Source organism: Aegilops tauschii, chromosome 7 (assembly GCF_002575655.3).
Source record: "Aegilops tauschii subsp. strangulata cultivar AL8/78 chromosome 7, Aet v6.0, whole genome shotgun sequence".
Lineage (NCBI taxonomy): Eukaryota > Viridiplantae > Streptophyta > Magnoliopsida > Poales > Poaceae > Aegilops > Aegilops tauschii.
The window spans coordinates 67,020,835-67,039,896 of record NC_053041.3 but is presented as its reverse complement, the minus strand read 5'-3'; the positions used below and the strand labels follow the sequence as shown (position 1 = coordinate 67,039,896).

Genomic DNA, 19,062 nt, shown 5'->3' with positions numbered 1-19,062 from the left:
AACGGCGTGGGAGGTGGGCTTGTTTCTGCAACACCGCGCTTGTTGCAGAAGGGGGGTGGGGAACGTGGGTTGTACATTAGACGACCAGCAGCGCGTCCATCCAACGGCCAGCCAGGCGGTGGATGTTTCCAATTCATCCACCGGCGGACGCCTAGCAGCCCCCATCCTTTAACCCTAATGTGTTGATCTCCAGTTGCTCTATCAGGTTTTGCTCATAAGGCAGGAGTAGCTGCCAATACATGTTCTCTGCAACCTATCACCCTCACAGCTCTGTCATCTTCTTCGCAACCTCTAGATGCATGCCCTCTGTACCTCAGGGAAGGAGCATCCAACATCCAGATGTGCACTTACAAAGACGTCGCATTGCACTGACCGGCTGTCAATCGGTCGAGCTACCATGTTCTCAAATGAAGGCGCCCCCACAACCAGATGTATACCTGCTCAGATTCGGAACGTAAGTGCATGCCTTTGTTGTTTCCTAAAGGATCACAAAACATACAGTTGAACGTATGCAAGTGTAACTTCATCGGCCAGCACGTGTTCCTACTTCCTACAAAAGGCTCTTCTTGCAGGTGCATAGATATAGGACTATAGTTGAAAACAGTACGATAGGCTGCTATGAGATTTTTATATTAATTAAAACTAGACTAGAATGTACATAATTATATGTCAAAACATACCACTTTGGGTATGTTGTGTAAAGTATACAAAAACCTAGATGTCATAAGGGATAGAATGAACAAAATAAGAGATGAAATGCCAAAGAGCCTCCTTGGTCCTGTATCGTAAGCAGCGTAAGATCTTCCGTCTCTATTATTGCAGTAGCTTTTAAGATTCCATAGTTTAACACACCGAATAATCATCTCACACATGGTGAATCTTTATTATACCAATTTGATTCGTTTCTAGGATCCCCGTTTTACCTATGATTTCATATTATTTATATATATGAATATCAATGAGAAAACCTAAGATACCTGAGACAAAAATATGTTAGTCTCTCTGTCGCCACATACATGGCGTCTAAATCCAGTGAAAAGTTAGTTCTTTTTTAGTTTGACCAAATATCTGGAAGAAAATATCAGCAACTACAATTTTCGGTAAATAGATTAAAAATATATATAATGGTGGATATATTGATATTGACCTGATATTATTTATCTTAAAAAATTTGTATATATACTGGATCAGACTTGGAAAGTATTGACTTTGTGACTGAATTTATATGCCATCTACTTGGGGCAGAGGTAGTAGCAATAGTCGTATATTTCTTTAGACAAATCAAATAATATGTTTTCAATACTATACTTTCTAAAGTTTGTTAGAATAAGCCGTGCCCGGGCCTGTGGTGACCGGCTGGAGCACGTCCAGGCCAGGTCTGTGGCGGCCGGGCGTGTGCGTGTGCGTGCATGTGCATGTGTTGGAGTTAGTTAGCTTCCCGTGTATGTAGCATGGAGGAGCTATGCATGCACCATGTAGTAGAGAGGCCGATAGAGCATCTCCAATCGCACCCCCAACAGGCCCCCCAAGACATCATTTTTCTGCGGACGCAAAAAAAAAACCTAGTCGCACCCCGTTCCGCCAATTTTTTGGCCTGGCGATCCCAGGCCGAACCCAGCGCACTGGGGGCATTTGGGGATTCGGCGAAAGGAAAAGTGGCGCGTGGGCCACCACTGTCAAGCGAGAAACGCCTTTTCCCTGCCCAGATTTGACCTACGCGTGGCAGGACGCCACTTCCCCTTTCGCCTCCAGGCCGATCCCAGCACTACCCACCTGCCCACAGCCGCTGCTCCGCCGCTAGAAAGGCCTTTCCCCATCGGAAAGAGAGGGTTTCGCCGTGACAGCCTCCATCCCGCTCCTGGGCGAGCTCTCCAGGGCTCCGACCACGTAGGCGGGGATACCGGCGGCTGCCCACCCTCCACGCCTGCGAGGTGTTCAGCGATTTGCCTGTTCGACAATGGACTCCGACGACGAGGAGGTGTTCGCGGCTCTGATGGAGGAGGAAGCTGAAGCCGACAGCGACGACAAAGAGCATCTCATGATCCTCGCTGCTCTGGACGGCCTTTTCGCGAACAATGCAAAGCCGCGGCGAGGTGGCTCGGCGCCGGGCCGCCGTAAAAGCAAGCAGAGGCATCGGATGGAGGGCTATTGCTCTCTCTACGCCGACTACTTCGTTGACGCTCCACTACACGACGAGAAAGTATTTCAGCGCCATTATCGGATGAGCCGGAAGCCCTTCCTCAGGATTGCGAATGCCATCCGGGAGTTTGATAGCTATTTCATTTGCAAGAAGGATTGCACCGTCACGGTTGGATTCTCCAAACTCCAGAAGTGCACGAGAGCTATGAGCACTACAAAAAAATACACTTCCGTGATGATACGTGTTTGTCACAGTAGGTTGCGTTTTCTGTCATGCATGTACATCCATGACAAATTTATGACAGAATCAAGATAGTCATATCTGTGCTGTCGTAGAAGTGTTCCATGACATTGCCAAAATTATCATCACGGAAGTGTCCACTTCCATGACGATAAATCGCACGTCACAGAAGTGCTTTCGTCAAGGGTGACCGACACGTGGCATCCACAGTAACGGAACGCCGTTAAGCTATCGGGTCGGATTTTGGATCCGATAACCCGTTAACAGCCACGACCAATGCCGATTTTCCATGTGTAAAATTCTCATTGGCTGACGGATCCACGCGTCAGCTCCGCGTTGGCACAGGTGTCACTCATCTAACGGTCGAGATGGGCCTATGATATGTTGACACGTGGACCGGCCCAAAAGTGGCCCACAAAGTTTAAATGGGCCGGCCCAACCGAAGGCCCATAAGATTTAGCGGACCATAATGGGCCGGCCCAGCTAAAGGCCCACAAAATTTAGCGGACCATAATGGGCCGGCCCAGCTAAAGGCCCACACGATTTTGCAGACCATAATGGGCCGGCCCAGTGAAAGGCCCACAAGATTTTGCGGACCACAATGGGCCGGCCCAGCTAAAGGCCCACAAGATTCTGCAGACCATAATGGGCCGGCCCAGGTAAAGGCCCAACATTCTCTGTCAAATCGGCCCGTCAACGGCCTGTCCTAGACTTGTCATCAACGCGGCCCATGGTCACTTCTGGCCCGTTAACAGTCCGCTAAGTAATTGGGCCGAATTACGGCCCGGTGTATTTCCGGCCTGTTGAAGGTCCGGCTTTATTTGGGCCCATTTACAGGCCATCAAAACTTTCGGCCCATAAACGACCGTGAAGGATTTGGGTCATATTCGGCCATGTCTGACATTCGGCCTATTAGAGGCCCACTATAGCTTTGGGCCACTTTCGGCCTGTTGTCATTTTCGGCATGTTAACGTCGGACGTAAACCATGGGCCATATGTGGCCCAACGTCATATCGGGCCCATTAACGGCCCATATAAAAATGACGATAATCTAGCCCGACCGAAGTTCTGGCCTGTTAAAGGCCCGTGTATTAGGTCGGCGCATTTACGGCCCGTCCGAATTTCGGCCTGTCAAAGATCCGCATCGTAAATGGGCCACCATTTCGGCCTGCTAAGTCCAGTGGGTTATTTGGCACAATCAGGGCCCAATCTCACTTTCGGTCTATTAAAGGCCCATGTTTTTTATGGGCTCGAGATATTTACACCTGTAAACGGCCTATTTTTACTGAGGGCCCAAATTATGTTTAGGCCTGTTAAAGGCCCACTATGGGCACAGGCCTACCAGAAAAATATGAAAGCTTATGCTGATTTAGGCCCAGATATTTTTAGTGGGCTACATGCCAATTTCTGCCCATAATCATTTTTAGCCCAATTGGAATGGGCCCGACGAATGTTGGCATGTTGGGCTCCTATGAAGCTTTCGGCCGAATACATTACTAAGATAAACCTACACTATACAAAAATAGCGTTGTAATTACTGCAGCCTGAGGCAGCATCATAAATGTTGTATCACAACAAAATAAATTCCAACCATACAACAAAAGGCCTGTTGGCATAAAGTTTACAGTCCTTCCAGATAAAAGCACCATCAGATGTATAGAAGCACAGATCATTTGACCTGAGTGCTAATGTTTCAGGCTGTAGAATCTGATGGAGCAGCACGATCTCCACCTTTTTCCGCCATTGCTCTTGAACAACGAAGCGAATGTGTGATAGTCTGGTTTCAAAACCATTCATATCTTGACGACATTTCTCAACCACTATTCTTGTTTCCAAAACAACGTCCATTAGGGATTGGACTTGTGTCTGGAGCACAGATATATCACTCTGTCTAGCAGGAAGATTTTGTTCAGTAGGCGATTTGGACGAGGTTACCTTGACAACCAACCCAGAATACGCAGGAAGGTGCTTTTTGCACTGTTAGTGGAGAGATACTGACGGACTGCAGCAAGAGGTGACATTGTGCCTGTAGTAGCCTCGTCACCTTCAGGTGGTTGTGGCTGTTCAATCATTTGTTCCATAGCTTCCTGAAAGTTTGAACTTGTAGATTAGTGTACCAGATAAGTTACTAATGAGACAAAAGCAAACAAAGTAGGTTAAACGTTTATACATAACTTATTTTGGTGAACTACTGTAATACATTAGCATGTATTGTAGTGCCAACTACATAATAAAATCACTTTCGGAACATATGTCTATGTAGCATGCCTACTGTATTGTCTATTTCCTCACATTCGTTGACATATAAGGATAAAGAGACATGGTTTAAAGTAGGATGAACATAGTATGACATCATTCATATCATGGGCAAACAGATATAAAACAAACAGGCTATTTTATCATTATGTGCGCACATGAACATAACAACTAGATTACAGATCAAGACCAAAAGAATATCCTTCATCTCTTTTAAACCATGTAAGGTGAAAAGATACGTTAAGACAATTGTGAATAAAAGTGAACAGAGTAACTGACATTGGCTGCAAACCAAGTAGTTAAATGAACACATCACAGTACCAATCAGTTCAAGGCAGGAGGAGTAAGGACTTACAACAGCGGCTTGAACTGGTGTGCTCATGCCCTTCATCTTTCTGGTGTGGCAATCCTTGAAGATTTGCATTGCATTCGGTTCAGGTTCTTTTTGGTCCGCACGGGCTTTCCTCTGTATTTGGAACAAGTCAATATAGATACGATAATATGGCACAAAAAAAAGAAGGAAGTAGCAGCTATTTACAAGAGCCTCGCAGTGTGCAATATAGCTACGAGATCCTGTTGTCTGTTGGAATTTCACTTTAGAACGGTTGGTTTTGTTCTTCAAACAGTTAGCCTAGAAGAAGATACACTTGTAAGGCACATACATAAATACAAGTTCAATATGTGGTCTGATCAAATACATATAGCCTACCTGATACTTTGGATCAGACCAGTGTTTAACGAGGGCTGTCCAGTCTTCATCTGTAATATATTCCACTGGAGATGTTTGGGAGATTTCATTGTTAGCCTTGCCTTCAAAGTGAGATTTTCTAAGGTGGTACCGATACTGTCGCAGAGCAGACTGAAAAACATGAGTGCATGCTTGTTTAGTTGCATCATCTTTTGGATCCAACTTGAACCTCATCTGTTGAAAAAAGAATGTGAGTCTTATTAGGAGGAAGCTAGAAAGTATGGGACAGAGCAAGACAATATTACTAATTGCGATGAATAACATTACTTACGGATAAATGGTCAAGGAAGGTGTTAAACTGGGTATTGTCTTTCTCATTCTTGTACTGGATCCACGTTGGGAGGATACGTGCATGACACCTAACGGCAACGGCTGCCTCTGATACTAACTTGGCTGACTCTGTAGCATCACGTGGCCTTTTTAAACCTGCCTCAAAATGGATCTCCATTCTTCCTCCTTTAGATTTTGTTAATCTGTCAAGCATTATCCCTGATGTCTGTTTCCGCTTGCGCCGTGGTGCTAGTTCAACAACGAATATGGAAAGTGTTAGTGTACATCAAACTGTGAGAGTACATATAAAGGAGCATGCAACTGCAACTTGACTCGGTCAGGTACCGTCTTGGTGTTGATGCTCATGAGGTGCATCTGATCTTGCCAAGTCCTGTTGTGTCAGCAGTGCTTCGGAAGTAGTGTTAGGTGTGAAGGTAGCTAGGGAACTAGCCAGTTCCGGAGCAAACGAACGAGTAACTGGTTGAGATGCTGGTACAGTTGAAGCGGATGCTGCAGCTGGTGGAGCAGGTGATACTGTGTTTGTAGAGTTAGCTGGTGTACTTGGACCTTCTACTGCACTATAAGTACCAGCAGAATCTTGACGGCAGAACCTTTTCCGTTTCACCCGACGAGTAACAGCACTCTCTATATTATTTTCCTTGCTCTTTTTTGACTTTGCCATGTCAAGCTGTACCCACAACACAAAAGAATAAAATCACTCTTCAGAACTCATTGATGCATGATACAGACAAGCAATACTTTGATGTAAGACAACCATATGAGGATGGAATATGTAAGAAAAACAGGACGGCATGACATATTCACAGCTACGATGTGCAAACTAAGCAGAAGGATTTTCAAGAAAATAGAAGTAATGCAAGCTAGACACCATATGAAAGATGCAACCAATATTACACTGCCAAGTTAAAAGTGTCTTGTCATAAGTGGCAATTCGAAAAATTAGAAGCAGTACAACATAGAAATCAATGCAAGATGCAACCACTATCAAACTGCCATGTTAAAAGCATCCAATCATGAGTGACTGATGCGGGATACACAACAGCAGTACTTTGATGTAAGAACATGGTATGATAGATAGATGCAGTGTATTCTTGAGACAGAAAGCCATGTCATATGCACATGTATAACGTATAAACTCAGCAGGTGCAATTTAATCAAAATAGAAGAAATACAGGCTAGACAACATATGCAACATGAAACCAATTATCACACTGTCAACTTAGAGCAAGCACCTGCGATGGTGGAGTACGGGAGATGAACTCATCATGTAGACTTGGGACTTCAACTTCATTAGCAGTAGAAGTGGCAAATCTAGAGAGTCTCTGTTTGCGTCGGTGCGGAGGACCACCAACATCCCCTAACTTACTCTTTTCCTTCCTATTTTCTGATATTGCCTTATGAAGTCAAAACCACAAGAAGATGAATAAAATTAGCTCTGCATAACTGGTTGATGCATGACACAGACGAACACTACTTTGATGTAAGGCAAGCGCAGGATAGGAGGATGGAATATATACAAAAAAAGACAGCGTTTCATATTCACACGTACGATAGGAGGGTGGAATATGTATGAAAAAACAGTAAGCGGAAGGCATTTCAACAAAATTAGAAGAAATGAAAGCTAGGCACCATATGAACATGCAACCAATATCACTCTATCAGGTAAAAAGTGTCTCGTCGTAAGTGCCATTTCAAGAAATTATAAGCAGTACAAGCTAGAACACAATGCAAGATGCAACCGACATCACAGTCCCAAGTTAAATGTGTCTTATGGGTAAGTGATCGTTGCAGGTATAAGTTGTAAGCTACGCAGATGCAATTCAACATAATCAGAAGCAATACAAACTAGACATCATACGGAAAACACAAGCACATATAACAGTTCCAAGTAAGAGCAAGCACCTGTGATGGTGGAGTAGGGGAGATGTGCTCATCATGTACACGTATGTTCTAGAAACAGGAACACGTGTCATATTCAGAGGCATTATGTGTAAAGTAAGCAGATGCAATTCAAGTTAGAAGCAAGACAAGCTAGACATCATACGCAACATGCAACCACATATAATAGTGTCAAGTTAGAGCAAGCACCTGTGATGGTGGAGTAGGGGACATGTGCTCATCATCTACACAGCTACGTTGACTGTCCAGCCTTGTGTTGTCTTGTGAATCTTGTTGGGAGGATGGCAGAGTAGAATCTGTAGAGACCCCCTGTTTGAGTTGCTCCGAAGGACCACCATCATCCACTGCCGGACTAATTTCCTTCAGCTGTAATGATTTTTCATTGTGAAGTCAAACCGATAAGAAAAAGGAATAAAATTCGCTCTTCAGAACTCATTCATGCATGATATTGACGAACACTACTCGGATGAAAGGCAAACACGTGATGCGAGGATGGAATATGTATGAAAAACAGGATGGTGTGACATATTCACACCTATGATGTGGTAACTAAGCAGAAGGCATTTCAACACATTAGAAGCACTGCAAGCTAGACACCATATGAAAGATGCAACCAATATCACTCTACCAAGTTCAAATTGTATGGCATTTCAACAAATTAGAAGCAGTACATGCTAGAAATCATATGCAAGACACAACCAATATCACAGTGGCGACTTAAAGGTGCTTTATCATAAGTGACTGATGCGGGATATGCAAGAATAGTAGTCTGATGTAGAAACAGGAACACATGTCATATTCACAGGCATTATGTGTAAAGTAAGCAGATGCAATTCAACAAAGTTAGAAGCAATACAAGCTAGACATCATACGCAACATGCAACCACATATAATAGTGCCAAGTTAGAGCAAGCACCTGTGATGGTGGAGTAGGGGAGATGTGCTCATCATCTACACAGCTACGTTGACTGTCTAGCCTTGCATTGTCTTGCGAATCTTGTTGGGAGGATGGCGGAGTAGAATCTGTAGAGAACCTCCCTTTCAGTTGCTCGGAAGGACCACCATCATCCAATGCCTTGCCAATTTCCTTCAGCTTTATTGATTTTGCATTGTGAGGTCATACCGACAAGAAAAAGGAATATCATTCGCTCTTCAGAACTCATTCATGCATGATACTGACGAACACTACTCTGATGAAAGGCAAAGTCATGATACGAGGATGGAATATGTACGAAAAAATGGACGTCTTGACATATTCACACCTATGATGTGGTAACTAAGCAGAAGTCACTTCAACAAATTAGAAACACTGCAAGACACCATATGGAAGGTGCAATCAATATCACTCTGCCAAGTTAAAACTGTCTCGTCATAGGTGGCGTTCATCAAACTTGAAGCAATACATGCTAGAAATCATATTCAAGACGCAAACCAATATCACACTGCCAACTTAAAGGTGTCCCATCATAAGTGACTGATGCAGGATACACAAGAAGAGTAGTTTCATGTAAGAACATGGTGTGATAGACAGATATAGTATGTACCAAAAACAGGAAAGCGTGTCATACTCACATGTATCATGTGTAAGCTAAGCAGATGCAGTTTACACTAATTAGGAGCAATACGAGCTAGACACCATATGCAACATGCAACCAGATATCACATTGCCAAGTTAGAGCAAGCACCTTGGATGGTGGAGTAGGGGAGCGGAGACTTGGACCTTGTAATGCACTATCAGTACAAGGAGAATCGGTACAGATGCTCCGTTTACGTTGCTGCAGAGGACCACCATCATCGCCTTCCTTACTCTTTTCCTTCCTCTTTCTTGATTTTGCCTTGTCAAGTCAAACCCACAAGAAAAAGGAATAAAATTTTCTCTTCAAAACTCATTGACGCATGATACTGACGAACACTACTTTCATGTAAGGCAGCCGCATGATAGGAGGATGGAATATGTATGAAAAACAGGACGGTGTGACATATTGACATGTATGATGTATAAAGTGTAAACTAAGCACAAGGTGCTTGAACTTGTTAGAATCGATGCAAGCTAGAAACCATATGAAAGATGAAACCAATATCACTCTGCCAAATTAAAAGGGTGCCCTAACAAATGTATTTGACCAAATTAGAAGCAATACATGGCAACAGGCTAGAAATAATATGCAATATGCAACGAATAAAGGTGACTCATCGTAAGTGATTGATGCAGGATACAGAAGAGTGGTAGTTTCATGTAAGAACAAGGTTAACACATAGATGTAGTGTGTACCAAAAATAGGAAGGCATGTCATATTCACAGGTATAGTGTGTAAACTAAGCAGATGCAATTTACCCTAATTAGAAGCATTACAAGCTAGACACCGTATGCAACATGCAACCACATATCACACTACGAAGTTAGAGCAAGCACCTGTGATGGTGGTGTAGGGGAAGTGCGGTCTTCAGGTACAGAGCTACGTTCAATATCTTCATTTAGGCTTGCTGTTTCTTGAGAATCATGTGGAGAGGATGAAATTGCATTCTTTATAAGAGTATTGCGTCTCATATTAACCCACGCGCGTGACTGTCTCATCATAAGCGATAGACGCAGGATACAGAAGAACAGTAGTTTGATGTAAGAACATGGTGTGATAGGCAGATGTAGTATGTACCAAAAACAGGAAGGCGTGTCATATTCACATGTATAATGTGTAAGCTAAGGAGATGCAATTTAACAAATTAGGAGCATTGATGAAGGATACACAAGAAAAGTAGTTTGATGTAAGAACATGGTTAATAGAAAGACGTAGTATGTACCAAAAACAGGAAGGCATGTCATATTCACAGGTATAATGTGTTAACTAAGAAGATGCAATTTACCCTAATTAGAAGCATTACAAGGTAGACACCATATGCAACATGCAACCACATATCACACTGCCAAGTAAGAGCAAGCACCTGCGATGGTGGTGTGGGGGAATTGCGGTGATCAACTAGAGAGCTATGTTGACTATCTTCATTTAGCCTTGCTGTTTCTTGAGAATCATGTGGGGAAGATGACACTGCACTCTTTAAACGAGTAGAGCGTCTCACAGTAACCCACTCGGGTGACTGTCTCATCATAAGTGATTGACGAGGGATACAAAAGAGCATTAGTTTGATGTATGAAAATGGTTAATGGAGATATGTAGTATGTATCAAAAACAGGAAGGCATGGCATTATCAAAGGTATAATGTGTAAAGTAAGCAGATCCAATTTAACCAAATTGGAAGCAATACAAGCTAGACACCATATGCAACATGCAACCACATTTGACAGCGCGAAGTTAAAGCAAGCACCTGGGATGGTTGTGTGTGGCAATTGAGATCATCAACTGCAGAGCTACGTTTACTGTCTCCAACTGCTGACACTGCACCCATTAGAGCGCTGAAACGCTTAGTGCTTATCTTCGAATTACACTGGAGCGACTTCTGTCTTTTCTTTTCTGCATTCATCAACACTGCGACAGAGTCTGAAATACCCATGCATAAAAAAACAATAGTGTGAGTATGGGTGAAGTGTGTGCACAATTAGTATAGTGTAAAGGTAGCAGATAGCAGGTCGGTGAGAAATAAATGACGGGAAACATATGATAGCTCTACAACATGCATGGCACACTAAATTACTACAGGATTCTATGAAAATAACAGTCGACTGAAAGCAAATAGGTCAGTCCATTTTTCTGCACCGTCCGATGTACAAAGAACGGGCAGATCGCCTTCATCTACCTCCAGCCAGTCAGTGTTGACGATCTTCCTCGAAACGCCAGCGACCACCGGCCCAGTATTCCTCCCCTGCCTGCGCCCTCCCCTCGACCTCACCGCACCGCCGTGCTTGGCACCCCCCCCCCCCCCCCGCGCCATCCATTCACGCCCCGCCGACCTCCAGGTCGGGCGCAAGCAGCTCCTGCGCCCCACACCCCTATGATAGACACCGATGCGCCGCTTCCCCGGGGAACAGGCGGACTAGGTGCTCCGCGCGCCTAAGCGGGTGCTGCTTCTTTTAATTGCGGTTCGACTGACCCTGAATTGAAATCCAGGCGGGCTACTGGCCTCTAGCAAAGGTGAAATAGTAAAAGGGAGGAAACCTTGTGCATTTAGTATCACGAAGAAGATGCAGTAAGAAGCGCTCAACTAGTTTCTTTCATGGGATGAATACGGTGTGAGCGGAGACGTAAGATTTGCGCGAATAAGGGAAGAGGAGTACCTCTTTCTGCTGGCAGTGTTGTGTCCTCCTTTTGTTTTTCCGACGATCTTCTTGTTGTTCGCCGGAAACCAGAAGTTGTGGAGGACGGTGCAGCCTTGGACGAACCCATGGCCAAGTTGTTGAGTGCGGTGCGGTGGCCGTCTGTCGGCGGCGGGGAAGCAGATCCGAGGCGGCGAACGACGGCGTAGCGCGAACAGCTCCGGTGCGGTGGACGGTTGCGATAGTGGAGCTGCAGCAGTGAGGCGCAGGACGGCGTGGTCGGAGTGGTTCTGGTACGGCGCACGTCGGCGTCGGCGTCGTGGAGGCAGCTCTGCCTCGGCTTCAGCTGCTAAGTCCTTGAGGGCGTTGCGGTTGCGGTTGCGTTGGACGACGACGTCGGGGTACCGGCTCCGGCGTGATGGAGGAGGGCGAAGATGGATTGGTTGCTATGGGGTGGAGGACGGAGGAGGCTAGGGTTTCGCGGCTGGTGGAGAGGGCGTTTTCGCGCCCACGGAGTATGAATGGGGAAACGGAGGGAGGCGGGGAACTAAGGGGGAACAATGTTTTGGTTTGAGACGCGCTTGTTTGAAATTTGGGGAAGTTACAAACTTTGCCCCCATCTAAAATTTCAGACATATTGCGGGTTGGGGGTAGGACAATCATGTCAGGTGTCCCAAATGTGGGCGGGATAGATTTCGGCCGAGCGCATGGGTAGGCGCCCACGGCGTATGAATGCTTCTCGGAGGCGGTTGAGACTGGCGTCTTGGTGAAGTTACAAACCTACCCCGGTTTAAACCTTTGGACATCGGGCCGATAGGCTACACGGGCTAGAGTCGGGACAGTAATTTCCTACCACCAAAACATTAGTCTCACACGGTTTCGGGTGACCAGAGGCCTATTTGGCGCTTCGTTCAATATTTGGGAGCAGAAGCATTAACGTTTTCGGTTCTCTTGAATTGAACTTTCAGGATTTGTCAAACTTCACAAATCTTTACTCTTGAAAATCCTAAAGCTACGATTATTTTGGAATGGAGGGGGTACATTTGAATATACATTGTACACGAGTATATATTAAAAAATATGCAACTTACCTCAGTTCATGCATGGTTCCAGATATAATCTCCTTGGTTGCAAAAAAAAGGTTAGATATGCGTATGAATCTATATAGCATGTTCAAACTCACAACAAAGATTGATGCCCCTTTTACATCTGATTTACAAATGCCATTATCTCGGGTTCAAATAGATGAATGCACTTCCTATGAATTCGAATCTTCGAAACCCCCTTTATGTTGAATTCGACATGTATTCTATTTCGTAGCTAGCAATTTGGAATGTATCCATGCAAGTGACAAATCTGTAAAGTGCTTCACACTAACAACATGGAGTGCACTATTAATGTTTATATATGAATTGCAAAAGCATCCATTGCCTGTATTTCAAACCGCTCTCACTCTATGGATCGATAATATGAAATAAACACATGCACATGCTAGAATTCAATAGAGTATGGGTGTCTCATAGACCGATTTTCGTCCATACGCAATTTGCAAAATTCATGATCTCATCCAATAATAATAATGCCATTTATATTTTAATTTAATGCGTAGAACCGCCTTTTACACGTAGATGCACTATGCCTCGCCCCGTTCTCACAAACGTGTTATATATCTCTCTATCTAACGCATAAGTGCACACACTTTATATGCATCGGCATTTCTCTTTCACACATGCTCACAATCTCTCTCAGGGTGTCGGGGTGTCTCACGCACATGCTCTCTCTGTTTCTCTCTCTCTCTTTCTGACTACTATGTACCACTCTTTTCACTAATCTCAGTTGGAAAACACTATTTCTCTCACATGCATATATACACATGCACGGTCTCTACTAGCCCTCTATATGCACATATATGTGCCTACGTGTCTCCCGCACGCACATTATCTTTAGGCCTCTCTCGCACACATTGCCCCCCCCCCGACACACCTCTCTCTTAGTAGTTGGCAGATATGATTTCATCATATCATTCGGTAGGATATCCCTGGCTGTTAGGCTGGATGGTAATACTACGAGGCAAAGTTTTACCCTAGTTCGGATCGGACCCTTGCAGTTGAAGAAAGAGCCTACTCCTGGTACTGTATATTAGTGATAGGGGTGTGTACAAAGTACACGTGAATACCAGGCATTGTGCGTGTGTGTATACTATCGATGAACTAGCCCCCAAGCTTGTATAACATACTAAGGGCCTAGGGTTACAAATCATATATAGTCGGCTTATCACCAGTGGGGATAGAGTCCTCCGCGACTCTGGTAGCTTCGTGTTGTACGCCGAGTCCTCCACATGGGTCTTCGTATAACACGTCTCGGTCCAACCTATATGTGGCGCAGGATGGAACCAACCCATGAGTCTTCATGTTGACCCACCACAACTAGAAATGATGTGCCCACCATACTACACACGCAATCGGCCACTAAGAAAATAAGCATATACAATAGTACAATGGTATCTAGCTCACGATATGTCTCCATATTTTGTTGATGACACTGGCGGACTTTGCATTTGATGCGTGCTCCGTATTTTGTTGACGACACTTATGGTCATTGTATTTGAAGCGAAAGCACGATATGGTCACTGGACTTCAGAATAAGCTCATCACGGTCACCACATACATTTTGTTGACGACACTTACGGTCATTGTAATTTGTTGATAACACGATCAATTGACCAGTCAAACGGTCCACATTCAGCAGCGCACATTACCATAGGGCCCACCCGTCAGCGCGTATATGAAGGACAGAAATAGTAATAAATTAGTGGTCGGTGGGTATTCAAAGTTGTGAGACCTCTGGTTGGCAGTCACCGGCGGTTGGGGGCGTTCATTGGGCGGTGGGGTGGGGATCCCTGGAGAAAAATCTTGGCGGGGGGGGGGGGGGGGGGGCTAGAGGGATGGCCAGTGCGGCGGCGGACCGGCGGTGGGGAGTGGTTTCGGGGAGGGCGGGCCGGCCGCGGGCGGCGGGGGCTGGCGGTTCGGCCGGTGGTGGCTGGCGGCTCAGGGGGGTGGAGTTTGATGATAAACTGGAGGCCCTTGATTTCATATCCAACGGCTGGAAAATCTAATGACCAGAGATGAAAAAGTCAGTCGACTGACGTGTAGCCTCACCCCGCACGTACACATGCACGCACGCAAGACACGCACGCATGTAGGCGTGCAACACTGACACGTACACACGCACGCATGCTGGCGTGCAACACTGACACGTACACGTGCACTCACAAACACACGCACGTACGCACCCATGCATGCAACACTGAAACGTACCCTTGCACGCACGCAACACTCGCACGCCTGCATGCACACAGCACATGACACAAGACACACACTCAACCTATACGTGCATGCACCCTTTGTTAAGGACATGGATTGTTACGGGTATTAATCAATCTTATCTGTGATAAGTAGAACATTGATGTTTGCAGCGGTCTTTATGAATCACAACGTATCGAACGGGCTATCAACATAGTAGGCTTATCTACATGAAAAAGATGACGTCACACTCAATGAACAATCATCGGTTTATGAAATGCCCGCTTTTGACCGCCCTGGCCCACCAAAGGTTCCTCTGCCGTGCGCTGCCTGCGTTGGGTCACTGACATGCAGGCCATGCACCCAAAGAGCCCACACGTCAGTGGAAGAACGGCGCGGTGTCCTAGGTCAGAGTCGAGGGCGCCACTCACGGCACACCCGGCTGAACACGCCTCCGTGCCGCATTCAAAAGCCTCCATGAAACCCGCCCGTGTGGAAGCCGAGACACCCACTCTGGAAACACGTCCGTTCATGACCGGGCCGGCGTTAAACGCAACGCCGGCCAAGCTCCTCCCGTCCGCCGTCTATTTAATCTCCTATTTAAACGAGGCCAAACGCCGGCCAAGAATTGCACACCTCCGCCACTCCCCTATCTCCTCCACCATTTTGTCCACTCTTACAATGGCTTACGAAGAGTAGTTATTCCGCATCCAAGCCGGCTGGGTAGCCCGCCGGATACGAGCTATGCAGCTCGCTGATCCACCTCCCTCCCCTCGCCCGACGGAGCCAGTTGCCGCCCCAAGCCGGCGCGCGGTTCAACAACTCGCCGCTCCAGGCCAGCTCGACGAGGAGCGGTGCACGGGCGTCGTTGCTGCCGTTCACGCCGCCGCCTCGTACCGCGTCTCCCGTTTCTGTGGCCGAGACTCCCATGCCGGCGGCCGCGCCATGCAAGCAGCGACAAAAGCCGGGTGCGCGGAGAGCAACGAGTCGGTGGCCAGCGCCTCCGCGTCCGCCGCCATCATCGAGGAGAAGTAGAACACGGGAGGCCGCCGCCGCTTGGGTCCCACGAAGGCCACCGCGGAGGCGACGCCGGCGTACACAGCAGGTGTCTTGCCGGATCCTTTTGTTGCGAGGACCTTCGTCGACCCCGCATGGGCTCCACGGAAGAGGGGAATGTTAGGATGAACTCGAGCCGGTGCCGGCCATGGCGAAGTAGTGGCCGGTGATGAACTCGAACCGGTGCCGGCCACCATCATCTTCGGCACCAGCCAATGATATCAGTTGGGCAGTGGGGAAGCGAGCCGTCCTTTGCGCTAAAGCATATACCTCCGGGGCTCCCGGCAGTCCGGTGATCGTGCTGCCGGACATGAGGAACACAAATCGATCGGCGGGCGACCATTTAGGCCAGGTATTATATACCTGTGCTGTCCAGAACTAGCACCGCGTAGTTCATTTGAATGTAATGAAATCCATCATGTTTGTATGAAAATCCGGTATTTTATATGATTTCCGTCGTTGTTTATATGAAATACAGTTTGTCTACGTGCTTGCGTGAATTTCGTCCGGTTGGTTGAGTTGCTGTCATAATGTGTGCGGCTACGGTTGGATGGCGTAATTTGTGGGTCGCCGGTCGGTCTGCGGGCGGCTCGGGCGGCGTTGTGGGACAAAAAAACACAGCTCGTGCGAGCTCGTCTCCAACGTGCGCGCTGGAGGATGCATGACAGCATGAGCACCCGAGCCATTCCTCGTTCATCGGTGGCAAAGGCACCGGTGGACAAAAGGGTCGCCAATATTTTGGCTACCCCAGGCAAGATCCAAACAGCCCCTCCCAACAGATTCAAATCCCTCGTTCACCGTGGAATTTTGCCATGTGTTGTTTTCATGGACTAGCAAGATGCCCGTGCATTGCACGGAACATCAAGATGCATTTTTTTACAAACTCCCGCATGCATGCAAGGCATAATTAATGTCCTCCTTTGCTAGTACCACGAGGCAAACACCATTAATATTGCATCGTTTAGTGTTAGTGGCCTTGTATATCTGCAAATTGTAATTTTGATAGTGGTCCCTTGTATATAAAAATGGAGGGAGAAAGATGAGAGATAAGGTGAGGAGGAGTGGGGCGTGGTGGTGACTGGTGGTCGGACTGGGCGGAGGCATGGGGATGGACGGCGCATTATGTCTAGGTTTGTATCTCTCTCACACACACCCACGTAGGTGGGGGACGTGCACGAAGAGAAGAGGTGCACGCACGGCGCACGTACTTCCGTGTCTTTCCCAACCACACCCGCGCGGGTACACAGTGGAGCTCATTTCTGTACGAAAAAGGCAGCCCACGTGGTAATTTGGCACGTGTACTGGTTGTCCACTTGGTGGAGGGAGGATCGTCTACCACTGGTGAACAAACAAATTGCGACTTGACGCGTTATGTTAAATTAAAAAAAGAGGCAAACCATGTGGGGCCTACCTTAGAGGCAAGGCTCTATACACTGGAGTACTTTTGATGTGTCCCGTCAACTCACAGAACAAGGAGAAGCTTGCTTAGTACGCCGTCTCCCCCGCCCACGGGTGCGGTGGCTCGCAGGATGAGGTGAAGCTTGCTTACGAGTAGTAGTAGTAGTAGTACTACTACTACTACTGTACGCCTTTACGCCCGCTCCCTCGCCCACACGCGCGGTGGCTCGCAGCACGAGGAGAAAATTTTACTACTCCCTCCGTTTACTCCTCGTCCCTACTACGTACTTTGGTTAGTACTCCCTCCATTTACTTATACAAGGCCACTATAAAAAAATAAATTTTGCATCTATACAAGGCCACAAATAGTATTCGAGACAAAAGTTACTACTCCCTCCTTTCCAGTTTATGGCTCAATTTCAAAATCTCTCCAACCAAGGTAGACGGTGAGTGGTCGAATTAATTTTGTAGTTTGCACAAGTAATTAGTACGCTCGTTTTTCTCAAGAAGTTATGTTTACCGAGGCATTAATTAGAACGAATGCATGAATGACCACTAAATTTCCATGAACTTGTACATGCATTGGTTAGTTTCCTCTTGACACTGCTTGCGTCGGGTGATCTAACGCACCTCGAAATCCAACATGTAATGGTACTACTACTAGTATAGTAGAATTGAGACTTATCAAACGGAAAAAAGAATGTTTTTTAGATGAGCCCTATAAACCCTAGTGGGTATGTACTCCGTAAAAACGGATTTTTCCAAAACTAAGTCGCTCCCTTTCATGAATTCTGTAGTATACTCCTCCGTCGACGCTCCCTTTCATGAATTTTGTACTTCCTGTCGCCGACATGTGGGACATATAGAAACCGGGTCGACGTGTCAAGCACCAAATAACAGTGCAGAACAGCAGCGGGGACGCACCCCACTCGTACCGGCCCAGTAGTAGTAATGAGCAATGAGACGTTAAATCATAATGCCGCACCTTCCCAGACGGAATAAGCAACCATTATTTCACACTTCAATTCGCCATCATCTCAAACCACGTAGTATTGCTTCTGCCTCAAGAAGGACACGCGCATCGCCTTGGTACATCATGACACGTGGGACCGCATGACAGGCCATGCTCCCCCGCTGATCGCTCGGTAAAATCACCTAATTTTTACTATACTTCCTCCGTATCGGTTTACTACATGGCATGCACATCGTTCTAGGTTGAGAATTTAACTGACTATATATGTGATGAACAGTACTCTAGCCTTTTAAAAAATGTATACTTTTGTACAGTAGTACTATCGATGGATTGCGCCATGGAGCAAAAATTGAAATTAAAAAAAAAGTGGTACATATAGAGAGCGCTCGTCGCCAAATTATGCATATAGTACTATTAAAAAAGCTAGTACGTGCTTAATTGGGGTGCTAAATTCTATTAAAGAAATACTAGTAGTATGTACATACTGAAGAGTTAAAGTAACGAGAAGAAACATAACATAGTTCTGCTGGGGGCTCAGTACAACACACCCTC

General features: G+C 46.2%; 1 protein-coding gene across 1 annotated transcript in view; it reads left to right on the top strand.

Annotated features, from left to right (window-relative positions):
- The first annotated feature begins 1,957 nt into the window (after positions 1–1,957).
- Positions 1,958–19,062, top strand: part of LOC141026834 (uncharacterized) — a 33,988-nt gene continuing 16,883 nt past the window's right edge. Inside the window, exon 1 of the mRNA XM_073503692.1 lies at positions 1,958–2,308. Coding sequence (XP_073359793.1) covers positions 1,958–2,308 — 351 coding nt within the window. The remainder of the gene's footprint in view (positions 2,309–19,062) is intronic.